Here is a 22914-nt window from a genome sequence, read left to right on the forward strand (position 1 = left end):
AGTAAGTCAATTTATTTCTTAATATATATTATAAATATTTTTTTTCATATTATAAATCTAATTAGATTTCTTTTCAATCGAAAAAAAAAAATACCTACAAAACTTTCGTTGAACTGGAACAGCATCAAGGCTCCAATCAAACCCAAGGTTTGTTAGTCACTTTGGGCTTGGACAGTTTCATTAATCTTACCCAACCTGGCCCAACCTTACCCTACTTGCCACTTGGCTGTTGGCCCTCACACCTTGCAGCGTTCACCGAATACCCAGCAAGGCAGCAAGGGTTAAACCTTAAAAACCCTAACTCCAGCCGAAGTACTTCTCTGTTTCACACTCTCTTTCTTCTTCATTTTCTTCAGCTCCAAACACGCACACGAGTAGCCAAAGATGGTTCGAAGTATCAAAAACCCTAAGAAGGCCAAACGAAAGAACAAGGTCCAACCTTCTTCTTCTTTTTCGTCATTTTTTTTCCAGTTAATTTGTTAGTTAAATTTGTTAATTAGGGTTTTTAATTTTTCTGATACAGGGTTCAAAGAATGGAGAAGGGTCTTCGTCTTCGATACCGTCATTGCCGGTGAAGGTATGGCAACCAGGTGTGGACAAATTGGAAGAAGGAGAGGAGCTTCAGTGTGATCCTTCTGCTTACAATTCTCTTCACGCCTTCCACGTTGGGTGGCCCTGTTTGAGGTCCTTTAATTACATTCATACACACACATACAGACACACACATGACACAACATATGAAATGATATAGTTTTTATTTGTTTATGTAATTGATTTATTGCAAATTGTGACAGCTTTGACGTGGTGCGTGATTCAATGGGGTTGGTTCGGACTGAGTTTCCGCATACGGTGTATTGCGTAGCAGGGACTCAGGTGAGTTTTATTGGGTTTTAGCTTTTGTATGCACTATTTTCCTTGGGTGGGTGGTAAATTTTGTTTTGATCAATTCTGTTTCATTATTGTGTGGTTAATTGACATTTGTTAATGGCCTATTGGATATATTTTGACTCAAAGTTACAGTTCTGATTATGTGAAAGTATAGTTTCTCTATGACTCTATGTCGACTTCAAAATTGATTTCTTTATTTTATTTTTTCTCCTGTTGAGCTTGTTCCAGGTATAAAGGGTTCTAATTCAGATATTAATGTATTTTTTATTTCTCTTTTCATACTCAATTTCGTCTTTTGCACCAAATTGCTGATTCTTTGATTCATATTCAACGCAGATGACCTGAATTTTTTTACTGCTATTATATTTTTTGGTGTAACCTATTTCATATATTCTTTTTATATTAAGGGAAAACCCCTTTTGGTTTTCTTGATGCGGCTTGGCATGCCTCTTTCTCAGTTAGTTCCATTTGGCATGTAGGAATTTTATGGGTAAAAACGACTAGGAAGGTTTCTTGTGAAATTAGTAAATGCTAATAAGAAATATTGTGATAAGGTAAAGAACACGTGCATAAATGCATAAAGCCATCCCCACTACCATTCCTAATTTCCTCAATATTATTTCCAGATTTTACGCAGAAATGGTCTTTTCCTTTTCTTTTCCCTCTAAGTAGGGCTGCAAATGAACCGAGCCGAGCCGAGTCGAGCTTTACGCTGCTAGGGCTCGGCTCGCCTAAGTCAGAGGGCTGCTTGGGCTTAGCTCAGGCTCGGCCAAGCTTGGCCTAGTCAGGCTTGAGCTCAGCTCGGGCTCGGGCTCATAGGTGTGAGTGTGTGTGTGTGTATATATATATATATATATATATATATACTATCAATCAAATGAATCGAGTAATCATCTTGGAATAGAAAAACGTCACCATCAGTAACATATTAAACAATCATCTTCTATATTCTTCGTAGTCTCCTTCACCAGCTTCAAATTCATCAATGACCCATATATCAGATTTATCAATAATATTATCAGACGAAATTAAGTTAGAGAGAGAAGGGGGACAGAGAGGGGGACAGACAGACCTAACCTCATGACGCCTTAGGAGTAGAAGACGGTCCCATGAGGAGTAGAAGGACGGTGCACTAGCATGATTTCCGTTGCCGATATGCCAGTGGGGTTGGAGAAGCACCCGTTGCAACGTCTTGCGGCTAGTTTTTAGGGTTTGGTTTTTTATCTAACCCTTGGATATTATAAGGGCAATCAAACAGCTGAGGTGAATCTATGATTTAGTTAGTGGCTACTTAATTAAATGGGCTTCTAAATGCCCAAATACTAATTTGGCCAATGTGAATATATAAAAATTTGGGCTGGATATGTATATGTGGGCTATTTTTAAAATATAATACAGAAATATATATATATAATTATATATATTTATATAAACGAGCCTGAAAATTGAGCTCAAGCACGGCTCGTTTACTAAACGAACAAGCCCAAGCCGAGCCCGAACCGTTCATGACCGGCTCGGTTCATTTGTAGCCCTACCTTTAAGTGGCCGGGTGAGTTAAATTCTAATTTATGACCAATATTAGTTTGTCAGGCACCTGGTTTTGACACAACTTTCCCACTAGAGGTATACATGCTAATTTATATTTTTAGTTAGCAGCAATTATCTGATGATATTACTGCCTACTTCATGAGAGGTTAAGATCTATCCCTTATAGAGAATAGGTTATATGTTTTAGATTCTTTAAGTTCTCTTGACAATAATATTATATCCTTTAAGTGTTAGAGTTTGTCATCATTACTGGAAACTTATTCTATTACAATTTTATGTAAATCAAACTGACTTGACTTGGTTTATCTTGCTTAACTGTTGCTGACGTCTTTAGGACTTGTCTGAGAGTGAATATCTGGTTCAGAAGATCCCTTTGATCTTCTTTGATTCGCAATTACACCCATTGTATTTTTGATAATATGAGTTTTTGTTTTACAGGCGGAGAAAGCTTCCTGGAATTCTATCGGGATCTTTAAAATTTCTAACATTTCTGGGAAAAGATGTGAACTAGTTCCTAAAACATCTGCTGCTGATGACACTGATGTAGATAGTGATAGTAGTGATAGTGACGAAGATGACGAAGAGGAGGGTGGTGGATCTGGAACGCCAGTTTTGCAGGCAATTATCTTTTACTTTTTCTTTTTCTTTTTTTTTTTTCCTGGATTCTAATATGCAGTTAACATTCCAACCATTTCATGAAACACCTATATCAATTTAATTTATTTCTACCTTATTTATTGACATTTTATTTATTTATTTATTTTCGATGTATCTACAGCTGCACAAAGTGGCTCATGAAGGAGGTGTTAATCGCATTCGTGCCATGACACAAAACCCTAATATATGTGCATCTTGGGCAGATACTGGTCATGTGCAGGTCAGAGTTATGTTGATGAAAATTTGATAAAACTTTATATCCATGCCTTGGCATCAAGTCTTGTTATGTTATAGATTGTTTATTTAAGTCTATATTTCGTATGGGACAGCAATATGATGAAGAGAAGTTTCGAAGATGTTATTTACATGGCTTCGATTATTATGATATAATTGACCTTATGATCCAAACTGGACAATAAATTTATCTTTTTTGTTCATCTAGTTTGGGCAGCTTGGATGTGGTAATGAGATCTTCAACACTTTTTTTTGGAATGACCTTGTTGCCTAGTGACTAATAGATTATCTGTAAAATGCATGTTTTATGCATAACCTGGGGTAGTATATTGTGTCCTTGGAGTCTTGAATATATTTATTTTTTGCAATAATCCAAGTTCAAGTTGGTTTGATAACCAAATTTTGGGAGAAGACATTATTTTTGACTTGATGAGCCACGGGATGAGGCCTCAAAATCATATATATATATATATATATATACATATATAATATTTGTTGTGGAAAGCAGACTTAAAAGAGGAAGTGCAACGAAGGTGTTAGTGACTGAATCTTAATTTACATAATATATATGTTGGTGTGTCTAAAATGAATAAAAAGGTTGAATATAAGAATTTTGTTCTTCCACTGGAATCAAGTTTGTGTTATTAGTCTAGATGACACAGAGTTGAACACCGAATTATTGTTTAAGAAATTAACCAAGGGACCAGTGTAATGATAAAGCTACTTGATTGATGTTTTAACTTTTTGTTTCTTATCTAATTTAAAACCACCAACCCCTTCACAGGTGTGGGACTTCAGCTCTCATTTGAATGCTTTGGCTGAATCAGAAACTGAAGTTAGTCGGGGAGCTTCCACAGTTTCTAATCAGGCTCCATTAGTTAAATTTGGAGGGCACAAAGATGAAGGGTACGCCTTAGATTGGAGTCCTCTTGTTCCTGGGAGGCTTGTATCTGGTAACAATTGATATAGTTTTTCCCCCCTCCCTTTACGCTGTTATCTTTTCTAGGATATCTGATGATCTGTTGTTGTATGGAATTGAAAATTCTAATAATTTGTACAACCATTTATCTCTAAAGGGGACTGCAAGAATTGTATACATTTGTGGGAACCAACATCTGGCTCAACATGGAATGTTGATACTAATCCATTTGTCGGACATGCTGCTAGCGTAGAAGATCTGCAAGTACGCATCTAACCTGTGGCATAGTAACTGAACTTGTTCTGGTTTCATATATTGGGAGCTGTACATTTTGTTCCAATATATATTACTTATTTTAAATTGTTTAATTCTGTAAGCATCCTTTCTCCAACTTTTATTTGTATATATATGCAGTGGAGTCCTACAGAACCTTATGTTTTTGCCTCTTGCTCTGTGGATGGCGATATTGCAATATGGGATACCCGTTTAGGGAAGTCGCCAGCAGCTTCTATAAAAAAGGCACATAATGCAGATGTCAATGTTATCACATGGAACAGGTGGTTATATATTTCTCTGCTGTCATAATTATTATGTCTCGTATGTATATCTAATGAACCTCTCCTCTACTTCATTGATTCTGATTAGGTTGGCTAGCTGTATGCTGGCATCTGGAAGTGATGACGGTACATTTTCTATTCGTGATCTTAGGTTGCTCAAGGTATGCCTTGTCTGCTGCAGGATATCTTTTGATAGGAACACTGCTGCATAGCAAGAAGCTAGACACAATCTTCTCCTAAAAATCTAATAACAAGGAAAATCCTTGTTGGGCAATTACTAACTTCATGTGCACCATTTGTTTGCATGAAAATCTCATAATTTCTATCATTTATTGTAGACCATAGAGCCATTGTTGGAGGGATTCTAAAAATTTTAAGGAGATGAATTTTTAGACTCAAAATTCAAAGGCAAGTTTAGTTCATGTGAAAATTAAATTACAATTTTAAAAGCATGTTTTGGAAAGTCAAGTATCTCTAACTATAGATTCATGCCCTATTAATTGGATTTCTTTTTTAATGCTCCGTTTATTTGAAGGGATAGAAAAATGGATGGAAGGGAGAGGGGAGGGATGAATGAGGCATCTCTAGGGAAGGGAGAGTGTCTCCCATGCTTTTTGGTTGAATGAGAAAGATAGTAGAAAGGATTGATGGAGTGACAACTTCTTTTTGTTTAATTTGATGGAAGGAAAGAAGAGCTTTTATGAACTTGTGACAATATACCCTCATTGATTAAGTTTGCATTGTCCACATATTTCTGAGTAGGTAACATCCGAAGGAATTTATTTCCTTCTTTGAACAATGTGTTCAACATAACAAGAACAATGTATGTTCAAAATATGCAGGATGTGGAATATAAAATACAATTGCAGAATTTAAGAATTGAAAAATATGTGTTCAAAATTATAGGATCTTGAACGTAATAAACAATGGTATATTTTAAGACTAAAAAAATCTAGATAAAGGGTGAAATTTGGCTATAATACTCCAATGGCTTAAAATATTAAATCCTCTTATACTTGGAGTGTTAACAACATTCGATTACATTAAAGATCTCTCTCATAAAACAAGATACTCATGACAGTCTTAGGAACTCAAATCACATCAACTCATGATTTGTCATCCATGAATCCATGACTTCTAGCCAAAACGCAGGTCAAGTATAAATTTACTAGCTGTTTTTCAAGTGTCTACAGTCAACGAAGGCAGTTCTTGGATTTGCTTCCCCAGCTTGGGCAAAACTCACGAGGTAGGTTAAAATAGATGAAGGTTTAAATAAGTCATTTTGTAAATAGATAAAGCAAGGAGGGATAAAGTTATTTTAACATTCTATCTATATACAAAGTAACTTACTTTAACATGTGAGTTTCGCCAAGCTGCCGAAGCAAATCCGATGATTGTGTCCACCCTAATTTGAACTGTGTTGAAAGATAAATTTATAATTGACCCCTCGTTATCATTCACTCATGGTTAAGCATACCTCGTCACCAGTGAATGTGGTTCGAGAAAAGACTGTTATGAGTATATTTAACTCATATCATGTTAATATGCCCACCATTGGAAAATTTTGTTATGATTGGTGTAATTACAATAGTAATTTCTTAAATTTTATGGGAGAGATGTTTAATGTAATCAAATGTTGTTAAGACTCCAAGTATACGAATTTGATGTTCTAACTTGCTAGCTTGGTTTCCTTGTGCGACCCATTGGAGTATTTATTTGTCAAATTCCACCCCTTATTTTATGTAGATTTTTTCATTCTTAAAATCTACCATGATCTTCTTCCAGTTGCTAGATATTTTGAACACAAAATTTTCAATTTTTAAAATCTGCAATTGTTTATTATGTTTTGGATCCTAGATATTTTGAACACATATTGTTCCTGTTATTTTGAACACATATTGTTTTGGGAGGGAAATAAATTCCTATGTTACCTACTCAGAAATACATGGACAATGCATGACTAATCAGCTTAATTAATGAGTATATTTGTTAAAAGTATATAAAAACTCTTCTTTCCTTTGAACCATAGAAAAAAAGTTGTCACTCCATAAATCCTTTCTACTATCCATTCCATTCAACCCGAAAGAAAAAAAGAAGTGAGGGAGACACTTTCCCTTGCTACTATCCAAACATCCCCCCACCCCCCCCAAAAAAAAAAAAAAAAAAAAAAGTGAGGGTGACACTTTCCCTTCTCTAGGGATGCCTCATCCATCCCATCCCTTCCATCCATTTTTCCATCCCTCCAACCAAACGGAGCATACGTGTGAGTTATTTGGGCATAATTGAGCATGCTTATTAAATACCACTTAAATTTGTCAGTTTTTGGCACTTAATATGGTTATTAAACAGCTCATGTGTTTTCTTTGTAATAGACTTCAGTGCTATTTGATTACTCAATTGAGCGCTTAATTTTGAATGTATTCAGTGCTTATCCAATTAAGTGCGTTTGATAACGCACTTTGAATATTGCTGAAAACGGGGTAAATTTTTTAGTGATAGAGACATTACTTATTACTGAATGCTGAACGCTGAACGCTGAAAATTCAAAAAGATTTCAAAAAATATTTATTTTTTAATTACCACTTAAAAAGGCGCTTAACATTCAGCTCTAAAAATTATCGGTACTTAATTTTCAGTTTTATCAAACAGCACCTTCATATCAAGTGGTCTCATTTTCCTCTTATATTGCTCATTATCAACTGGCATTCAATGCTATGCTTTTTCTTTCCAAATTCTAGAGGAAAAATTATAGAAGTAATATCTTGAGGAATTTTGTGATGGTTTCATATCTATGTATACACACTATATATTAGTTGAAGGTAGTTTTTGCCCTCACACACAACTCCTTTTGGTTTCTCGTGTAAAATTATTCTCAATAGTCTTAAAAAGTAGAGAGTGAGAAGTGTCTTGTAATAGATTATGCTTCTGCCATTTATTCATTTCAATTCCAGATTCCTTTACTACAAGTGAACATGTAGATCTCAGGGGAAGGGATGAATTATGGTGGTTGTTCTAAAGTGATTGTTCTTTCTTTCTTTTTGTGGACAGGAAGGGGATTCTGTTGTGGCTCATTTTGAATACCATAAGCACCCCATTACATCTATTGAGTGGAGTCCACATGAAGCCTCCACCTTGGCTGTTTCATCATCCGACAATCAATTAACGTAAGAAATTCTTAAGGCTCCGTTTAGTTAGATGGAAATTGATAGTGGAAAGTGAAAGTGAAGTAAATGAAAAGAAAATAAATTCTCTATCATGTATTTGTTTAGCATGAATTTTTTTTTCTCCTAAATTGTTGAAAAAATTTCCATTTTGTTTCTTTTCCTGCTGTTTCCATCTAAACCAAAATGAACCTAATATAGGATTAGCTGGCTAAAGCTAATGATGATTATCAATGCCTAATCAAATCCCTTACTTTCCTAATACACATCATCTCTTGTGACCCTTTTTTTTATCTCGAGTGCCAAATGTTCTCTCTATAAAATTGTGTTCTTCGTTTCCAGAATATGGGACCTTTCTTTAGAAAGAGACGAGGAAGAAGAAGCCGAATTCAAAGCTAAAACGCAAGAGCAAGTAAATACACCTGCAGATATACCTCCACAACTTCTTTTTGTTCATCAGGTTATATATTCTTCCGAACTTCCTCCAAGTTGGAACATTCAACTTCAGAAGTATTTCATTTGATTGTTTTGCTAAACTCAACACTTGTAACAGGGTCAAAAAGACTTGAAAGAGATTCACTGGCATCCGCAGATCCCAGGAATGCTCATCTCTACAGCTGCAGATGGTTTTAACATCCTGATGCCTTCGAACATTGAAAGTGCACTTCCCCCGGCAAATGACATGGTTGAAGGTTGAAATTGTCATGCATTCATAGAGACAACCCTACAAGATCATATGTCATGTGTGATGGGGCATGGAACAGACTGATGCGTGCATTCCTAAATTATTTTCGACTCAGAAGTGTGTTCAGCGTGCTTTTAGAAACTTCACCTAGTTGCAAGTTGCAGCAATTTTGTTTTGTGTTTTATACATTTTTGTTCGAGTTTCTTAAAAGAGTATATAGAGGGTTTGTATTGAACTCCTTCAATTTTCAGCAGCTACTCGGGAACAATTGTTTTATTATATTTATGTGCATATGTGTGTTTTAAAAATAGGAAGATACAAACATGGGGAAAAAATAAGAAGATACAAACAGCCATGAATTTGGATTGGAGGGCAGAAAAAACATGGGAAATTGGGAAGTAATGCGAAATGCCATATGCCCATCGCCGAGGATATAACATTCGGAGTCTCATAATCAAAACAAAACTGTGTTGTGGTCCCATGCGAGATTGGAAACATTGATATTCTGTTATCCAAGTCCAACTTACAACAATAACACTAGGCTTTTTTTTTTTTTCAATTTCAATTACTTGTATCGGCTACATGAATTGTATGTTAACCATTTTCAGTTTTAACTCGTAGTAGTATTGGGGTCGGCTACAAGAAGTATATGTTAAGCCTCCTCTTAACCATTAGTATAACTTTTGTATTAGTATATTGTTTAAAGTTTAAACAATAGATTATAAATCTCATATGATATGCTGACATACGAGTGTTTGCGTCATATTTTGCTTGCTGTGTCATCTTTAGTATTATTCAGTGCTAAGCATTATCAGGACCAATCTCATGTTGTCAACTCCAAATAGTTGGAAAATATTTTGTTAAGAATTAGAAAAAGGGTGGGAAAAAATATAAACCCACCATTACAGCCTTGGCTCGAGCGATATGTCTTCTAAAAAGGTCAAATCTGTATGCATATGCTTATCTGTCACAAAGAAAACTCCTTAAAAAAAAATTTCAGACAGCAGAATAAAAAAGGAAAATTTCAGACACCAAAATAAAAAAAGGTACCATTTAGACTGCTTACAAGTAGAGAGATTAAGACTACTTACAAGTAGAGAGAGCGCGCCTAATAATTTCTCCTTGAGTTGTGAGCTTATGAGAGCAAGACAATTTTGATTTTAATCGGACCTAGCTTCAATGTTTGTAGGCCATTCGCAACACTACTTTTAATTGCGCTAGTAATCAATCGTACATCAAAGGAATCCATGCAACTCTATCCAAATTCAACAAATGTAAATGCCAACCACTAAAGACCATGCCATAAACTTCATCCCTCTCCCAAACATTTCATGAATACATTAATTATAAGACGTCTTTGAACTGAAGAGCGTTCAGTCCCATTCGACCACCTCAAATTTTCATCCATTATAAAAAAAAAAGAAAAAAAAGAAAAAAGAAAGAAAAAAAAAAGGGAAATATTAATAAAAGTTAAACGGAACAGCTTACATTCATTGCAGCATAGAACGGTGCTGCACTAAGAACAGTGATCTATCAGTAAGGACATAAATTATACTTGTCTAAGATACTAAATAATGCAGCCTGTGATGGCAACATATCACAGCATCTGACCCCATTTCTCCAGAATCAATTAGATCAGAAGCTTAGGCGGCTAAAGAACCAGGATTCTGACTTGCCCGGTCATGAAATTAACTTGCCCATTGAAATTGGAGTAGCACGTTGCTCTATAAAAAATAACCTTCCGACCATCTTTATGCATTCACAGGCTTACCATTCAATTTGGGGAAAGGGTCCTGCTTACTCAGAACAACCACTTTGCTCTTGTGAGAAAAATACCCTTTCACAAGATTCTTGTATATTAGAATGGACATAATGCACTCTACCTGCAGAAGGTTCAACAGTGCTCTGATGAGTTAGCCGCTGAAATAAGAGAGGGAGTTCTGGAACCTCAGTCTCCCCCTAAATCAAACAGAACAAAGGGACGTGGAGAAAACAAGTACCTCATCAACATCCATGTCTATCTCGAGCCATTTCAATGCCTTAACAATTACTTCTAATTTGACCTGGTGTGCTCTACTTGGATCCTTCTGTTTCTGGATTATGTAACTGCATAATCAGCACAACAAATTCTGTTATACTGCGCAACTCATTAATAAAACTGAATTTTATTTATTTAATCGCGGTGTTGGGGGGATAAACAATCACATTTGGATAGACAACAATGTCAAAATGGAACTCACATTTTCTTTACCAATCTTTGGTAAACTAGGAGCTCTAGCTTCTCTAGGGCAAGATAAACACCCGATCTTAAGAACCTGATGGCACAAAGGACTTATCTTCAAAGAGAGATTTTCAAGATGTCAATTAAAACAGATTTACTGTAAGTTAATTGTAAACATACTGATCTTCATGTTCCTGAAGAGCTTGTCGAAGAAGTCGGAGATCTCCACTTTTTAGAGCTTGTAGAACATCACTGTACTGTAAATAACAAAAAGAATACAAAAATCAGCTTTAAGGGGAACCCATACAGTAATAGCTTCCTTTCTTATTATTTAATGATTCTATGCTTTTTCACTACAACTATTAAGAGTCATCATTTTAGTGCAACACTCGATATTATGAAGTAGCTTTTTTTCCTAAAGTAACAGTTAGATATACCCACGCCAAGCAGAACAAAAGCAGTCTTATCATAGGAAGAGCTATAAACAGTTTCCAATGATATAAGTAATAAGGCTTGCGAGTTGCACCTTCAGTGTCCTAATCTTTCACATGGCCATTCTAAAGCCAACAGTTGAAATGAGATTGTTGAGATGGATTAGCAAAAGAAACTCAAGATAACAACATATAAGGACAATACGAGGGAAAGTCATCTCTAGGATGGTTAGATCCTGTGCAACAAAGATCACTGACTGCACAATCATGAAGACAGTTTGATTCAACTCTACATTTTTACAAGGGCAAGGAAGGAAAAATAAAAACATGTATTAAAGACTTGAGAACAACAAGATGGATTGTTAATACAGAATACCATAGAGCCACTTGTAGAGAGAGAGAGAGAGAGAGAGAGAATACCATAGAGCTACAATAGAAAAAAGGATTCAAATATCTAATTGGAAGTGGTTGGGAGTTGGGAGTTGGGAGTTGGGACTTGAGGCTTTGTTGAGTTGAGTAATGCTTATGGTAGGTACCCTACCAGAATCAGCTACTTGGAATAACAATCAAACTTCAAAATGGCTATCAGTTTCTACTGATTGTGACATGATGGTCAACTACCTTCAATATTTTATGGCAAAAATGGAAGCTACAGAAAGCAATTATATTATCTTAAAGAATACATGGATGATGACATCAAAAGCAGCTCAAGATGGTTGACATGTATGAATTACAAAACAAGTTAAACAAAACCTGGTGATGTCAATTCCCAGAAAATTAATAAAAAGCATAAAAGAATTTCCAAACCAGAAAAGGCAAGAAGAAAAAAAGAGTTCAAAGACGGGCCATACCTCAACCAGTTTATACTTCTTGAGGAGTGAATTTTTAGGTAAGATGCCTATTGATAGCTTGACAGGTATCAGATACTTCAGAATCATCCTATTGCAACAGAACCAAAGAAAATGTGACCATATCAAAGCCTCATCTTTTATTTTTATATCATGTGGGGAAAAGCCATCTAACTAATCAGAATTTACTTTAGCGAGAGAAAAACAAAATTAACAACTTAATAACCATGGATAAACATTTCTTTTACATAAATAAACTTAAACAACTCGTAACAATATGTCAATGTCATATTTAATCAAATCATACTAAAGAAGAGACATGAGCATTGAAGCACGTTCTTTATTCTCCTTCCCCTCTTCCAAAAAAGAAGGAAAGAAAAACAAAGTGTTAATTCCTGGGATGCGATATAATTTAGGAAATCATCTCGAACCGTCCAATTGTGAAAAATAAAAATAGTTTTTTGATAAGTTTTTTTTTAAAAAAAAAAAATTTATAAGTGTGAAAAATAAAATAGTTATAAATAAATTTTACAAAATACATATCTTCTGAGTAACAATATTATCAATGTGCAACAGCTTTATTGGCAACTTAATCATATTACATACTAAATGAAGAGGAAACTTAGCAAAGACAACCATTGTAGTAGTATGGTTGACTTGCATGGTAGAAAAATTTCCCCCCTTTTTTCAGATTAATAAATTACATGGTAAAAAGCAATTAGAATAAAACAAATTAAAACATGGTTTTCTGAATATATTAACTGACCGGAAACAACTCTATTTCTGGCACAACTAAAAATGTGTAATGATACAAAAAATATAGATCGCCTAATTCATTATAAATTATGGTTGATGCAAGCAGTAGAGTCAATTAGTCATGACTAAATACAGCTACCTGTATGCATTTGCTTCAATAATAGTTACCAGCACTGAGCACCTACATATCCCACTATGGAAGCTCATACAGTTTTTTTAAATCAGGTAAGTACTCACACACACATTGCCCACATCGGGGCTCGAACCCCTCCCCTCCTCTTTGAGGGTAGGGAGGTTATACCAGTGGGCTAATGGCCCATTGGTAGCTCATACAGTTTTATACAAATTTAAATGCAAAAAAAATATGCAGCAAGCACACCTGAACCGAACCTGATATTTGCTTCACTACGAGGGTCGCAATGTGTTAAGGCGTATGATAATTTATGATCAGCCTGCAGAGTGTACAAATCAGATCTGTGAAAAAATATGCCAATATAGGAACTCCAAAGATCAGTTATCAAAGACATTAACTGTTTTCCCTGTTCTTCATTCTGACTCTAGTATGTCATTAAGGGATAAAATGAAATATAAATACATGCTAGAGTGCAGGGTTCGGAGTCTCTAACTGGAAAGAGTGCACATCAACATTGCATTACATTCTATGATAATTGAGGCCTTTTTATAGCTTTGAGTTTCATGAAGTTAACAACACTTAGAGAGAAGCAAACAGTGCTTTCAGAAGTTGTGGCTGTAACCACTGTACAGAAGTAACATTGTCCCTATCTTTTTCCCTCGTGAGTACTGTTCAAGAGGATTTTTCAGAATGCATATACCAATCCTCATACTTGAGTTTTATATGGGCTTGTGATGAAACCTTATAAAACTTAAGCTTAACAACACAAATAAGTAAGAAACCAATAACCCTTCAAAAAAACTGGAGTATTGTCTCCATAACAAGAGTTGCAGTTAATTCAATTTTTTTACAATAAACATAAAAATTAGGGTTAAATGCTCCGATACCCCCCAAGGTTTGGGTTTATTGCTCTCAGATTAAACCTGAGCAAAAATTGCTCTGACACCCCCTTTAGGTTTGATTTAAATTGCCTTGACACCCCTTTATAAAATATAATGCCTAAATTACCCTCCATCCCCACTTTCTCTCTCTACCCACCTCATCGTTCTTTCTCACCCTAGAATTAGGGCCATGACGCAAACCACAACTGAAACTGCCAACCTCCCTCAAAACCTCTAACATCCGCAACCTCTCCACTATCGCTGCCATCATTGCATCTCTGCCGTCCGGTCGCACCACTCTCCATTCTCCTATGCCTAACCAGGACTCATGAGACCCATTGAACCATCGCCACCCGCCACCGCCACAGCCGACAGCAATCGCCCATGGCAGCAACGGCGGCCGAACCTAACCCTACCTATTACCCAAAAGGTCTGGTCCCCAACCACACCTTCCATTTCTCCTCCCGCCTAGGTTTTTCTGAACTGGAGCGAATTGGTCAAATTGGCAAAGGCACTGTCTACAAAGTCGTCCACCGCCCTACAGGGAAGTTCTATGCCTTACAAGTGTTCAATACCAATCATGATGATTCTCTCCGCCGAGAGGTTGAGATCATCCGCGACGTGGAAAACCCCAACATGGTCAAGAGTGTCACGGTCTATTTGATAATGCTGACGAGATTCAGGTCCTCTTCGAGTACATGGACAGCGGATCTCTCAAAGGGGTCCACATTGCAAACGAACCTTTCCTCGCCGACATGACGCGTCAGATCCTCCTTGGTTTGTGTTACCTCCATAGCAAAAGGTTTGTGCATAATCAGGGCAGGGATCCAGAGTATCCTCCTCATATAAATGACCTCATTGCTCGGGCTATAGAAGCAGGTGTAGCAACTGCACTTCGGAATCAGCCACAGGTTCAACAGGCACCTATACTAGCACCAGTGGTTCAGACAGATCCTTGGGAGAAGGCTAGGAGTTCTTTCACAAAGGGGAGCCTAACTGAATTCACAGGCTCCACCGATGCGAAAGTAGCTCACTAATGGAAGAAAGACATCGAGCGACATTTTCGCATGGTTCAGTGCACGGAGGTTCAGAAGCAGATACTTGCTATCTTCAAGCTTGTCGGGGATGCACTCCAGTGGTGGGAGTCAGTTACTTTCGTAGAGGAGAGGACTTCATTAACCTATGATCAGTTCAGTGCTTGCTTCGATGAGAAGTACTTTCCATATGCGATCAGGACCGTTATGAAGACAGAGTTCCTTAACTTAGTGCAGGGGAACATGTCCGTAGCAGAGTATGAGTAGCAGTTTACACGTTTATCACTTTTTGCTCTGATGAGGTGTATACAGAGGAGAAGAAACGTACTAGTTTTGTTAAGGGATTGATGTGGTTTATTAAGCGATCTATTACAGGTAATCCAGCCTACACTACTTATGCTCAAGTGGTGGACGCAACTTTGCAACTTTATCAACAGAATATGGATTTCAGACAGACTAGGGGTGAGAAGCGAGGTGGCAGAGACACTGCTAATTAGCCAACTGAGAAAGTGAATGATAATGGGAACCGACAGAATGACAAGGGCAGATTCCAGGGACAGTAGCCTTGGAAGAAGCACAAGGGTAATTCTGAAGTTCAGAGAGAGGGAGTTCCCACTCAATAGAATGGAGCACCTCAGACTGGACAGGGACAACTACAGGGTAATCACTAGGAGGGGCAGTCAAATATGTTTAGGGGTCATTGCTATAAGTGTGGAGAGTATGGGCATTCAGCCAAACGGTGTCCTAGGTTGGCTCAGAAACAGCATGGGCAACAGGGACAGTGGCAACCATTACCTACTCCACAGATTCCACATGTGCAGGCTCAGACATTTCCAGCCTTACCAACACCACCGCCACCGCAGGGACAGCTTATACAGCAGTTGCATCAGGGCATGGTGTACAGTGCCACACCTTGTAATGCATGGGCACCTCAGAAGAATTGAGTGTATGTTTTCTATTCGAGGTAGACGTAGACATGCCTTATTAGATACAAGTGCATTATGTTTATTAGTATCTGGATTGTTTTGACTTATGATAGTGATATATATATAAACCATTGACTGTTAGTTTATTACACCACTAGGTGTTAGAGCAATTTACACATGAATTGTGGGAATAATACCATAGATATTTACATATTGGACATCAAACATGGTAAACGTTTTGATAAGGGAAAATGAAAATTTGGGATAAATAACCAAGGTTTCATTTCATTGGATTCGAGAATTCTGATGACAGAATTTCTTTTGTTAGGGGGGGAAGAATGTAATACCCCGATATTTTAAAAGATGTATTAATTGGAATTAACTACTATTATTTTATTTTTAAATGATTTGTTTGATTTAATTGCTTTTATTTTTATTTTTTTTAATGATTTGTTTTATTTAAATAAGTGTGTAGATTACTTGTCTTATTTTAATTAAATTATATTTCGTGATTATTTATGATGATTGTTGGTGTGTTAATTTTCTTGGTATGGTGTGACTTAGTTGTAAATTCATGTTTGTTAATGTGCTTCGTGTAATTAGTTTTCAATATTTTAAGTGTTTGATTAATTATTTTATTTATTTAAATTAATTGGAATGGGCTTAAGGGAAGTTGGACCAAATGATGTGGTCTTGGGCTTGGATGAAGCCTTGTTGGGTAATTAATTACAGGCCCATGGTTATGAGGTTATTTAAAGGATTTTGTTGTGCTAAATATAATAATTATTATTATTTAAGGCTAATTAATTAATTATATAAGTATAATTAACTAATAATTATTAGGGAAGAATGTACATATATTTATGGATATATGTGTATTTATATATATACATAATATAATATATGTGTATATATATATATTATTTTATTTAAAGATGATTATTATTTTATTTATTGAATAGTCATACTAGTATTAGGATTAGGGTTATGTGTATAAATATACACATAAGGTTTTGTTATTAAAAGTTTTCCACGTTAGAAAAAATAAGAGAGACAGAAAGAAGAAGAAGGGCTGACAAAGAGGAGGCCGGATTTGGAAGAGACAGGCGAGTTCTTTTCTACTTCTCCTCTTAGGACTCATAAACCCTTCATCTTGATTATCAAAATTATAATTTTTAAATTGGTGGATTTGAAATAATTTATTAATCAGATTATTGGGAGCACATTAATTCCTTGCATATATGTAGATTAATCATGTGTATATATATGTATGTGTTATTATGATGCTTCAATTCTTATTTTTCTGAAATTATTTAAGTATGATTTAATTATGTTTATCATGATTAAGTATATTAAATGGATTGATTAAATTATTATGTAACTTAATCTTGGCCTTAGAATATTAATTATTAATTGTTTGGTTTTTCTAAAATTTTATGGATTTTTTTTTTATGTATTCAAAATTCTTTTTAGAATTTTTGTTTTATATAAAATTTTAATTTATATATATATATATATATGCTGTGTATAAAAACAACCTGGGCTGCCTACTGTATGGCGTACCCAATTAATGGGCTTGGCATCAGTGCGGCAAGGTGTATGTCACTTTAGTGCGCACCAATTAGGACCTTAGGATGGTCTTGATGATCATGGTAAGATTAGGTGTGGTGCAGAGCATGGAGAGAGGGTACACCCGCGGATCTGGACCATTGGAGTATGTGGAGGTAGGTGGATTGATTGGGTGCGGCGCAACTCCATGCACTATGGTGTAGGCGCGGATCCAAAGCTGTGGAGGCGGCTGGATCATTAGAGATGGATCCGGTGTGGGCAAGCTCACCTGACGCAAGGGGTTGGCTAATGGGAGCACGCTAGTACACGCGGATCACACCACAGGCGCGTGAGGGCGCGTGGCAGCACGTGGACGCGCCTGCCAGTGTGTCAATGCGGGTGGGGGCGCGTGCAGCAAGTGGAGGTGTGTGTGGCGGCGCGTGGGGGCGCGTGCGGGGGTGTTTGATGTCCCAGTAAGGTCCTGTGGGGTCCGGTGAATTTCCAAATTTAATTTTAAGTCTGTTAGGGTTGAAATCAGCCACTAGAGGAGATATTTTTAGGGTTTGAGAGCCATTAAGTGTTACTAAAATAGTAGCATTTATTTACGTAAAACAATTAATTAAAAATTTATTATGGAAGGAGGTATATGCATATATATATATATATACACACAATTATTTATATATATACATGTATATGATTTAATTAATTTATGATAAGCATGGAAGGTTGTATATATATATTTATTGATATATATGTATATATGTGATTTAAATAATCCAGGGTTATTATGGAAGGTATCATACACATATATATTATAAAATATATGTGCATATATATCATTTATGATTATTAAATATTATATATCTTATTTGGTATATCTTGATTTGTAGATGGAATGGTTGATTTAAAATATTAATAGAGTGGTCATTAAATTAAGGACATGCTTATAATACACATGTGAAGTCTATGTATGATTAAGCTTATAATTAAGTTTAAAGTTAGTACATGGTTGAATTGTAGGTATGGATGAGTTGCCAAAGGCTTAAATATATTGCCTTATTAGTTATGAATAAATTTTATATATGGGAAACATGGTTGAGTTGCTAATTAAATGTATAAGTAAATATAGTTAAGAAAGTATGGTTGAATTGCTATCATATAAATAAATATATTTATAATGGCATGGTTGATTTGCCCGTGCATAATTAAATTGCAATGTGTTTAGATGATTAAAAGTTCATCTAAGATTATTGTATGTATAGGTTGGATTATGGTTAGAATAATCTAGTACTTATAAGTTAGTGTATTATTTTATATAAATTAATAAAATAATATTTGTGGAGACATGGATGATTTGTCAAAGCTTAAATTTTGGATATGTAATTTAAATAATCAAAATTATTATTGGGTTTTAGATTTATTATATTTTTCCTTTAATTGTAATTGTTGCTTAAATAATTAAATTATTGTTTAGGATGGAATTAAGGTGAGTAGAGTTTATGTTATAAGAAAATTATATTGGTGGATTAGTTTAGGTATGATTATTAATTAATCATTGGTTAATTTATAGTTTTAACATTTTAATGTACTTATTAATGGATAGGAGTATTGAATTATATATAAGTGTTTATATCTATGTGTACCATCATATATTAAAGTTAAAACTTATTAGGGTTAGTTTTGGTATAGATGATTTGTTTATTGGTTTTCAGAGGCTTGGCAGAGAGAGCTTGCTCGTAGGGTTTAACCCGCGATTTGTTTTTCAGGTTATTAGAAGTTCGAGTCTTAAGACTGAGGAACCGCAGTTAGAGGACCTATCCATTCTTTCGGTTTATTTAAAAGTAAGATATTATTATTATTTCATTTGAGGTTGGTATTTAATAATGAACTTCTGGATAGTGGATTTTGGTTAAGGGGTCCTTTAGTTATAGGATTCCTGAGTTGTAAATTTTGGAGAGTTATTAATGGAACTTTTATTTAATAGATTTCCTTCAGCAAGTTATTTATTCTTTTTTATTTTTTTGTATTCTGTGCTTGTTTAAATACTTTAATTATTTTGATATCCCCTGATTTTGTGCGCGGACTTAATCAACCCGTGTTCCAAAATTAGGGAGTATCACGGGAGGGTGGTGTGAGGGGATGCATGGGAGTAGAGGTGGGTAGAGAGAGAAAGTGGGGATGGAGGGTAATTTAGGCATTATATTTTATAAGGGGGTGTCAGGGCAAATTAAATCAAACTTGTAGGGGGTGTTACTTGTCAAGACAAATTAAATCAAACTTGTAGGGGGTGTCAGTGCAATTTTTGCTCAGGTTTAATCTGAGAACAGTAAACTCAAACCTGACCTGAGGGGGTGTCGGAGCATTTAACCTAAAAATTAAGTTAGAAATGTTAAAAGCAATCATCTATGCAAGTATAACTGCAAATGAAAAACCCATGAACTAAACAGACTGCATTTCACCTACATTGATGCGTGACTTGAAGTTTAGATGATAAGTTCAAGTATATTTTATTCACTTCAAAAAGAAAAGGAAAAAATAAAATAAAATAAAATAAAGAAAGAAATCAGATTACTTACAAATCTTCAAAAAAAAAAGAAAAAAAAAAAAAGAAATCAGATTACTTACAGCAGGAAAATTTTCATTGAACACTTCCAAACGGCCTGTATAGTACATGTAGGTTACCTTGATGACATATGATGAAAGTTAAATCCTCTTCAAAAAATTATACAAGTAATTGTAATCCAGGTTAAAAGAGATATTTATGAGCAATCAACGTCAATTCTCTCACCTTATCCCTGACAGGGAATTCCTCAAAATCAAATATTCGAGCAGTTTCAATACTTCTTATCACACTTCGACAAAGGTGAACTGTACCAAGCTGCCAAAAGAGTAGCAAAGCTTAAAGTATACTGTGTAGCTTGGATGAAATACAAATCATTGGCAATCAAAATGACCTTATAGAGCCAAGTCAGATTGTTTTAATTTCTATGGCCTTTAAGATACCTAGTTTGTGAAATGATGCTTCAAAACCCTCCAAGTTTTAGTTAATTTCTTTAGAGCACATACATACATTTAGAAGACAACGGAGTGCCCAAATTCCAAAGAAAAACAATAAATTAGTGGTTGGAAAGAGAGATTGAGAGTCTATTACCTTAAAGTAAATTTTGAACAATTGGCATGTCACATATAATGCTCCAACACGTTTTGGGCCTTTCCCCTGCAATAAGTACGTGCCATTAAGCAACAGGCAGAAACAGAAGTTTTATTTACACATGAAGTAAGGCATGAATTCTATTTGCATAAATGTGCATGATACGTAATTTTGTTTGCAGATAAATATTAGTCACAAAAAAATAGCAAAGGCATAAATTCATTGTCTTTATAGGACCTTCATGGTTAAACCAAGCACCACCAATGTTAAAGGAAAAGTTGGCTATAATAAACTAGAATGCCAGTGGCATATAGGAATTTCGATTCAATATAATGGGAAGAGAACATACAGCGAGAACCCCAAAAACTTTCATTAGGAATGAACCAGCCCCCTTCAACTTCTCTGGCATTTTTCCAATAGAAGATAGTTCTCTATCAGCCTATATGTAAGAAAAATATTGCCATGTCAATTTTCTTTCATGCCATAAAATTTCAAATAAAAAAATAAATATATGAATTACTCTCACCCTCTCTGCAAGAACCCTAATTTCATAAGCTATGACATACAATGCTTCTAAAGCCCAAGCCGACTCCCAATTCCGAAACTCCTGAATAAAAGCACTGAAAATTCCACCATTAAACTCTTAAAGGCCTAATTGATCAAATAATTAAAAAATGGAACAAGTTCAAAGTGGATGAGCATACATACTTGGCAAATTTTTCGAAGGCCTGGTAGGAATCAACCAAGTGTCCAAGTCGATAATTTTGTAAAGAGCGAAACAAAGGAACAATGATTTCACCAAACTCAGTGTATCTATCAGACTGTTTGATGACTCTATTCGCGTCCTGTTACATAGAACAACAATCAGAAATTCTCCAATAACTTCAAAAACCCCAAATTCTAACAATAAATACTCCAATACTATATGTGTATATGTATTGAGAGAGAGAGAAAGGGGGGGAGACCTGGAAGACGTTGAGAGCATCGGCGAGGGAGAGGAGAGGGGGGGAATCGGAGGAGAGGGCGAGGAGCTGCTTCAGAGAAGGGCAATCTTGGGAAAAAACGGCGTCGGAGAAGCGGTTTAGATATTCGGTTATTCGTCTGTGTGCCTCTCCCATGCTTAGATACGCCATTGATTTCTGCTTCAACTCTCTCTCTCTACTCTCTTACTAATTGAATAATATCCTCGACTTGCAGAACTGTGTGTCACACAGACAAACAAACAAACCACACTTGTTCTGAAGAAGAAGAAAAGCGGACTTCTGCGCACGTACCAGCGTCTCACCAAAATTATACGGCGTCGTACTAGCAGGGAAAAAAATAAAGTTAACAAAAACACTTTTATCGGTAGAACCGTCAATAAACTGCTGTCAGCAGCATGTTACGTGTTTGGTAACGCAAGTCCTTTTCATAATACAATTTTTTTTAATTTATTTGATAACAATTTTTTTAAAACACTAATTTTATAATAATATCCTTTAGTATGATATTATCATATTTGATAATAATAACTTTATTAAAAAATGGTTTAATTGTCTTTATAAAAAAATATAAGGATAAAATTATCAAATGAAAAAAAAATTATTTAAAATATTCAACCTCTATTTATAGCGGAGTTTTAAAAATTCCAAATTCAAACTTAATTCAAACTTTTTAGTGTACTAAATTTGGTAACCATTCAAACTATGGTTACCAAAGATATTTAAACATTTAAAGTACTTATTATGGTTACCAAACATATTTAAACATTTAAACGCAATTTTTAAGAATAAAAGCGCTTTCCAAACGGCTCTAAACAAACAGTTTAGGCATATGGTTAAAATCACAAACTAAAGTTTACTGAACCAGAAAAGTTATGAAATTGTCACATATTCGTGACCGACTTTAACTTGATTGTTAAATTACAAAATTGATCTTCTTATTTAATATTAAATTAAAATATTAAAAATTATTATTTAAAATAATAAAAATAATAAAGTACCATTAAATAATATTAAATTACAAAATTGTTTAAAATTAAAAAATTATTATTTAATGTTAAATAATAATAAAAATGAGAGGTTATTTTAAAATTACAAAAACATTTTTATTATCAGTATTTTTATTTGACATTAAATAGCAACGTTAATTTTGTCATTTTACAACTAAGTTAACGGGTCACAAATTTTGGGAAAACTTGATAAAATTTTTTTTATTATTTTGGAGTTTTTTTAAAATTTTACTCACAGATACGCAATTTTTTTGAGAGTAGAGTTGGGGTTTTTGTAATTTTTAACCCTTAAAAATAAGAGATATTGCGACACTTTGCAAGGAGCAAAAAACTCACACACATA

At 35.0% G+C, this 22914-nt stretch overlaps 2 protein-coding genes across 2 annotated transcripts; one reads left to right on the forward strand and one right to left on the reverse strand.

The window, feature by feature from the left end:
- Positions 1-116: 116 nt before the first annotated feature.
- On the forward strand, positions 117-8928 carry LOC132277107 (protein HEAT STRESS TOLERANT DWD 1). The gene is made up of 12 exons (XM_059778848.1): positions 117-432; positions 524-684; positions 795-873; positions 2875-3054; positions 3215-3313; positions 4112-4280; positions 4404-4510; positions 4661-4803; positions 4892-4964; positions 7852-7967; positions 8307-8424; positions 8518-8928. The coding sequence occupies exons 1-12, from the start codon at positions 385-387 to the stop codon at positions 8659-8661; spliced, it is 1437 nt and encodes a 478-aa protein (XP_059634831.1). The 5' UTR covers positions 117-384; the 3' UTR covers positions 8662-8928.
- A 996-nt stretch (positions 8929-9924) lies between these two features.
- LOC132277108 (enhanced ethylene response protein 5) lies at positions 9925-21863 on the reverse strand. Its single transcript, XM_059778849.1, has 13 exons — positions 21547-21863; positions 21290-21426; positions 21108-21201; positions 20931-21020; positions 20582-20647; positions 20219-20308; positions 20056-20112; positions 13296-13357; positions 12153-12240; positions 11051-11127; positions 10890-10964; positions 10650-10755; positions 9925-10532 (listed from the first exon to the last, which is right to left on the reverse strand). Exons 1-13 carry the CDS (start codon positions 21712-21714, stop codon positions 10401-10403), a joined length of 1242 nt encoding a protein of 413 aa, XP_059634832.1. The 5' UTR covers positions 21715-21863; the 3' UTR covers positions 9925-10400.
- Positions 21864-22914: the final 1051 nt, after the last annotated feature.

This window comes from Cornus florida, unplaced genomic scaffold (genome assembly GCF_030987335.1).
Source record: "Cornus florida cultivar Cherokee Brave unplaced genomic scaffold, ASM3098733v1 CherokeeBrave_3.0.0_Hap2_Chr10, whole genome shotgun sequence".
In the NCBI taxonomy this organism is placed as follows: Eukaryota; Viridiplantae; Streptophyta; class Magnoliopsida; order Cornales; family Cornaceae; genus Cornus; species Cornus florida.